Here is a 7,500-nt window from a genome sequence, read left to right on the forward strand (position 1 = left end):
GGAATCCATTCAGATCTGCCTTTTCTCCCCCCCTACTTTATAGTTAATAGCACATTCCGGACTAAACCACTTCATCTCAAGCACTGATTAGCTCTCCGAGTTGTTTTCTCCCCGTTGTTACGACGACGAGGGACATTGCAGCGATCACATGATGATGTGTTAAAGAAGGCCTGGGATAAGAGAGATCCCTACTGGAGACCAGCTGAGGTCTCTCTCTCTCCCTCTCTCTCTCTCTCTCCTCTCTCTAATAATAATAATAATAATAATAATAATAATAATAATAATAATACACTTTATTTATATAGGCTAGCGCTTTTCAGTAACCAAAGTCGCTTACAGAGATGTCGGTAAGAGCAAAAGAACATAAAACAGGCATGGAACAAGCAACAGGCAACAGACAGTAAACAAAGCAGAGATATTGAACAGCAGGAGCATGAGCAGGAGCAGAGATATTAAACAGCAGGGGCGTTAATCTTTCTGTCTCTCCTTCTCTCTCCTTTCTCTCTCTCTCTCCCTCTCTCTCTCCATCTATCTTTCACTCTCTCCTCTCTTTCTCTGCCCAGGGGGTAGAGAACATTAATAGCTTCCAGGTTCAGGTTCCTCTGACCCCAGGTTCTAAAGATCTGAGCAGTTCAGGCAGACTGGCTTCTACCTCCTCTCCTACTCTAAGGTTCTATAGATGACCTGATCATGATAAATACGTGTCCATAGATGACCTGGTTATACTGCATAAGGTTCTACGGTTCTATAGATGACCTGGGCATACTAATAAGGCTCTATACTGTAGATTACCTTGTGATAGTACATACGGTTCTATAGATGACCTGGTCATACTAATAAGGTTCTATAGATGGCCTGGTCATACTAATAAGGTTCTAAGGATGACCTGCTCATACTGATAAGGTTCTATAGATGGCCTGGTCATACTAATAAGGTTCTATAGCTGACCTGGTCATACTAATAAGGAATCACTGAGATGAAGTGTTGCTAAATACATCTCGCCTTTGACAGAGATCTCAGAAATGACTGTTCACATGTTCTCATACTGCTTTCCTCTTCTTCTTCTTCCTCTCTCTCTCTCTCTCTCTCCCTCACTCCCTCCCTCCCTCCCTCCCTCCCTCCCTCTCTCTCTCCCCCTGAGTCTCTCCCTCTTTCCCTCTCTCTCTCTCTCTCCCTCTCTATCTTTCTCTCCCTCCCTCTCTCTCCCTCTCTCCCCCTCCCTCCCTCTCTCTCTCCCTGAGTCTCTCCCTCATTCCCTCCCTCTCTCCCACCCTCTCTCTCTCTCCCTCTCTCTCTCCCTCTCTCTCTCCCCCTCCCTCCCTCGCTCTCTCCCTGAGTCTCTCCCTCCTTCCCCCTCTCTCTCCCACCCTCTCTCCCTCTCTCTCTCTCTCTCCCCCCTCTCTCCCACCCTCACTCCCTCTCTCTCTCTCTCTCTCTCCCACCCTCCCTCTCTCCCTCTCTCTCTCTCTCTCTCTCTCTCTCTCCCCCCCCCCAGCGCTCCAGGTGCATGTACTGAAGGGTGATAAGGCGGGGGAGTGGTGGAAGTTCACCATCAACGTCATCTCCGTCTACAAGCAGGGCGAGCACCGCATCCGCCGGGGCGACCAGCTGCTCTGGGCCCGGGCCCGGGACGTGGCCTGCCGCTGCCCCAAGGTCAAGCCCGGCCGGAAGTACCTGCTGCTGGGCTCGGACCAGGACGACCCCCCCGGCCAGGGAGGCGTGGTGGCCGACAAGGGCAGCATGCTCATCCCCTGGAAGGACCTGTGGGGACGCCGCCTCAGGAAGTTCCAGCAGAGGGACAAGAGAGGGAAGTGCTAAGAGGAGAAGAGGAGGAGGAGAGGAGGAGGAGGAGGAGAGGAGAAGGATGAGGAGAAGACTAGAGGGAGAGAGAGAGAGGAGATGGACTGAGTGCTGCTGCTGTGAGTGGGAGCAACAGGAGAATATTTAGTGTTTTTAGGAACATTGGTGAAGGAACACATTTCTTTCTTTTTTTTCTTCTTTTTTAAGTTTGTTTTGTTGTGGAATTGCAGAGTTTGCACCGAAAATATCCAATTCCTGTGGGTTCTGTTGGTCATTTTTCTTTCTTTCTTTCTTTCTTTCTTTCTTTCTTTCTTTCTTTCTTTCTTTCTTTCTTTCTTTCTTTCTTTCTTTCTTTCTTTCCACTTTTTCCCCAATTCATTTGTCACAGACATCAGAAATCAGATCTACTGTACTCCACTACTGTATGTGTGTGTGTGTGTGAATGTGTGAATGAGTGTATGTGTGAATGAGTTTGTGTGTGTGTGTGTGTGTGTGTGTGTGTGTGTAAAGGGTTCCGTAGTGTAGTATAGTGGTCTGTAGAGGCAGGTCAGAAAGGGGCGTGGCCTCCCCCTCGTTAACAAGACCCATCCAGGTCCCTGTATACACATCTAGGATGCTGACCTGTTAAACTGCTCATTAAAAATGGCTTTGCTGTGGTTCAACCATCTACTGGTTAAAACAAACCTTTGTGAGTTAGTATCATTTACCTGTTCTAGTTCAAGAGCCCGTCTCTCTGCCAGAAACACTCAGATTTCTTACATATATGGCTGATGTTACCTCAATCTAAAGCTCATAACATTCTGAGTTCATGACTTAATGAGTTTCTCAAAGAGACATGGGCTGTGTTCTGAATCGCGTAATTCCATACTAGATAGTGTGCCAAAAAAGGATGCAGTGTCCCAATACATAGTATGCCACATGCAATATGGCAAAAATACCAGGATGTCCTACTACATCCGGTCGTATTTTGCAGTATGCAAGCCAGCAGACATTTCTGGCTATTCTGACCCACAATCCATTGCACAGCGGAAATTATGTCACATGAGCGAGTTGTGACAGCTGTGGACGAACGTCCCTTTATGGACTGCGACGGATGTGGTCAAATTTCAAAGCGCAATGTTATGACAAGGTAGTATGTCCCAATAGTATGCATACGCTGTGCAAAGTATGTACTTCCTAGGGGCATCTGTAGTACGTGTACTGGGTGCATTCGGGTCTACTCCATTTCAGCTCACTGAGATGAGACTAAAATGCAAAAAATAACAAAAGTTAAAAAAGTAAAAACTGACAAAAGTAGAACGACAAAATGACTTATACATCTTATACAGAAGCATTTGAGATAACTTGCATGACTCAAATGGTGAAGTGTTATTTCACTTTAATGGTGGACTGGATGAAACATTATTTCACTTTAAAGTTAAACTAAACAGACTCCCAACGCCAGTATCTGATTGGTCGCGGGCCAGCCACCCAGACAGAGTTTGACCTCTGACCTCTGTGATGTACTGTACAGAACGGCTCACCTCATGTTGATAGTTCACATTTTAGTCGAGGCACGTCGTTATGGGAACGAAAAGGCATGTTCTTCGCCGCCTTTTCAACTAAAAAAACAAAAAAGGATGTGTAGGATGTGATTTAGACAGATTAGATGTGTCGAACATGCACTTACTCTAACCGACCGCAGTATTCCACCGACATATGAGATGTGTTCAGGTGTTAATGATAGTGGCCGGGATACCGAATAAACAGACTGTGATCACAGCCAACTACGAATGTCGACTCATCCACAGACCGAGCGGCGTCGAGCTGAGAGAACGCGTGTCCGCTTGGCTCAGTCAAACCTCGTCCTCTACCGCCGAACAAACGTTTCACAGATGATCTGTGGGAGAGAATCTTGTTTTCTGTTGACGTCACGGAGCATGTTCTCTACATCTGATAGATGATTGTGATTGTGAATTATCTACAACACTCAGTATGTAAAACACCATATCCTGTGGAGTGATGTCATATCCTGTGGAGTGATGACATCGTCAGGTGAGGCTGACTTCCTGTGTGATCATCACAGATAACTGTATCAATATCCAATAATGATCAACACAAGACTGGAAGCCACCTTTCAAAGGCAGCGTTCCACTACTCCAGATGATTCTTGGTACTCAACTTTATGGGGTGGCCAGCTGTTAAAAATGTTATATATATATAGTTATATAGTATTACTATTTTTGTGTTAAACATTAACTAGATCAATCTCCAAGTGTATTAACCAGAGTTTTAAATACCATAGGCTTAAAGGACAGATGAATTAAATATATTTCTCTCGTTTACCTGTTATACATTCGAGTTACACACACACACTCACACACACACACACACACACACACACACACACACACACACACACACACACAAACACACACACACACACATACACACACACACACACACACACACACACCTATGAACTGTTCTCATGACCAGATATCTGCTGCAGAACGGTTGTATCTGAACATAGCTCACTCTCAGCCATTGTACATTGTTGTTCTATTGTGTGAAAAAAGGTTGTGTATTGTCCTGTCAACCATACTAATATATGATGTTTATCACAAATGAATATATTTAATGACACATGAAACCGTGTGGCTTTTTGTTGTTGTTGTTGTTGTTGTCTGGTTTTGTTATTTTTATTTTGTGTACTCTTTGCATTGAACACTAGGTGACTGTGATGACAAAGTATTGTTGAATCTGTAGTTATTGAGCGGCCTGGTAGTCTGAGATTAATTCATCTGTAATAAAGCTGTTTAAAGAACTTGTGACTGCTGATTCCCTGATTTCTGTTGATTCCCTGATCTCTGCTGATTCCCTGATCTCTGTTTAAGGAACCTGTGACTGCTGATCCCCTGATTTCTGTTGATTGCTTGACCTCTGCTGATTCCCTGATTTCAGTTGATTCCATGGCCTCTGCTGATTCCCTGATTTATGTTGATTCCATGATCTCTGCTGATTCCCTGATCTCTGCTGATTCCCTGATTTCTGTTGATTCCATGATGTCTGCTGATTGCCTGATCTCTGTTTAAGGAACCTGTGCGTGCAGATCACTGCTGATATGGTCTCCTGGTCGCCTTTCTCTCCTCACGGCCTCTCCTGGCTCCATGACAGCCGCTGGCTCACACACACACACACACACACACACACACACACACACACACACACACACACACACACACACACACACACACACCAGCTGGAATGCACAAAACCCTCTTGGACTTCCAGAGTCTGGGTCTCTGTATTTGAATGTGTGTGTGTGTGTGTGTGGGGGGGGGGGGGGGGCGGGGGGGGTGATGCTGTCTTACAACTTGGCTCTACTGGGTCCGTCAGCGTCAATCATCAACTATCAGACGCTCAGGAAATGAATTGTAATTTACAATGAATTGTAAATTAATGACAGCGGCTCCACTGCAGCCGTTGAGTGGCGTTCGACGCCAGCGTCTGACGTTAGAGAATCGCCAAGGTTCTTTGTTTAGTTTTTTTGTGATCAACATTTTTATTTTGAAAACATAATACAACACATAACAGGGCGGTACATTAACATTACAGGATAAGACAAAGGTCATATATAAACCAGACATTCCTATGCAAAATTTCCCAGTATACAAACAAGATATTTCTAAGCAAAAACAAATAACAGTGGACTAAAAGGAAAATGCTAAAATAAAATAAATAATTAAAGCAAGACCGCGCCTACAACCACAACTAATAGCTGGCTGACTCCAGGGGCCTCATTTATCATTGAGGTACGCCTTCTTTTACACGGTCTTTTTCGCGAGTTCAGGCGTACGCCATTTGCCCCCCCCACATTGCGATTTATCAAGCCGAAAGGGCGAAAATTTAGTCGCCTTTCTCCGCGCTTTTGTACGACACCTCTCAGCTTGTCCTACCGATTTACACGGTGTTCTACGCCCTTTTTGAACACAGGGGGAACTGGCGACGCAGGTGGTGCGTCGGTGAATTACTATGTTTGACGGAGAGAATAAGAGCGACAGTTCATGAACGCACAATCATGTAGGCTAATAGCCCAATTCAGCACAAACATATATCGCAATGCAAGATTAGACGTGTCCTCTAACCGGCTCATTCATGGTTCGATATGGATTTGTTCCCCAAACTGTACCTATGCGCTGTCCCAAACCTTTCCGCGCTATATGTCACACACTTAATGCAGGCACTCCATCAAACGGCAATAATTGACCAATTAGATTGTCATTAATATGTGATCATGTGGACCTGTTTGCTCTTTGGTAAGCATATAAATGACAGTCCTCCTGTGCGTAATGCGAGCCTAAATGAATCCGGCGCTACAGAACTCCAAAGAGGTGACGGCGATGGCGACTGCACCCACATAAGGGCACCATCAGTGAATGAATACGTCTATGTGAATCGCTAAAATGTGCACACTAGAAATACCCAAATCATATGTGACGCCGACATGCTCATCACAAGTGTAGTGGCACCGTGGCCTGGCTCCACGCATGACTCATTCATCCTGGCGCACAGCAGGGTAGGGGCTAGACTGGAGGCAGGCGCTGCGCGTGACGGCTGGCTTGTTGGTGTGTCCATAGCCAAGATACATATTCTTTGTCTTATTTACTTTTAATCTTTATTAGCATTTTCCATCCATACAACGACAATACAATAAAACATAAAAACCTACAATAACAGCTTATGGGTACATCCATCCATGCAGCTTTTTTTTCTTACTCAAATATGACAATTTTAATTTTAGTGGTATCATCACACTTCCTTCTATAATCCATCCATTTTTCCCATCTCCCTTCTAACTTTCCTTCCTGCATCCTCAATGCATGCGTGAACCTCTCCCTAACATACATCTCCTCCACAACACCCACCACTGCTCCTTGGTTGGGGGTTCCACCTTATACCAAGCCCTCGTTATTGTCTTTTTACTAGCAACCAATAGTACTTTCACTTGATTCTGGATGAGTGGACCTCACCAACTAGCACATGCACCTCCGTCTCCGACAAGTTCCTCTTCTTAGCTCTTCGTTCCATGTTTCATTGTCCCGCCTGGGTGCTCCACGCTACCTTTTTAAGCCGGTTCCTTCCGGGAAACCACGTTTGGCCACTCATGGTTTAGACCATATATGGTTGAATTTGGGCGTGGCGAGGGCGGAACACGGGGCGCGTGCGCGTACGCTCTATTCTCCGCCAGTCTCGGATTTCAGAGCGTACGACATGTTTGATAGATCCGAAAAGCGTGTAAATATTCTCGTCGTACGCTACATTTCGCATTTTCCGCGTTTTCGTCGTACGCCCTCTTTTACACCAGGATTTACACGCTCTTTGATAAATGAGGCCCCAGGTCTGAAATTGGGCCTACTGGATATGCAGGAGAGGGGGGAGAGCCGAGGTTCATTTCTTGATTTTTGACGGTAGAATGTTGATGCTGACGGCCACAGTGAAGCCAAGTGGGCTAGTAGCTCAACTGAGACACACAGGCCGCATTCCATTCCTGACTGTTGTTCCCTTCAACCGTCCCCTCATCCACCACTCCCCTGAGGTGACAGGGCAGAGTCACCTCAGGTCATCGTAGGGAACAATGTGCAGGAATGCTGGAATGGGACGCAGCCGAGGAATCCGTGCCTCCATCTCTCTCTGAAATGGAACGCCCCCCCCCCCATC

General features: G+C 45.7%; 1 protein-coding gene across 1 annotated transcript in view; it reads left to right on the forward strand.

Annotated features, from left to right (window-relative positions):
- ntn1b (netrin 1b) overlaps positions 1-1,818 on the forward strand; it is a gene marked incomplete at both ends in the record, with an annotated part of 36,126 nt that extends 34,308 nt beyond the window's left edge. The window contains one exon of the mRNA XM_084448724.1: positions 1,496-1,818. Within this exon, the coding sequence (XP_084304850.1) occupies positions 1,496-1,818 (323 nt within the window). The remainder of the gene's footprint in view (positions 1-1,495) is intronic.
- Between the last annotated feature and the right edge of the window lie 5,682 nt (positions 1,819-7,500).

The sequence above is a fragment of the Borostomias antarcticus genome, assembly GCF_949987555.1.
Source record: "Borostomias antarcticus genome assembly, chromosome: 14".
NCBI classification, from domain to species: domain Eukaryota; kingdom Metazoa; phylum Chordata; class Actinopteri; order Stomiiformes; family Stomiidae; genus Borostomias; species Borostomias antarcticus.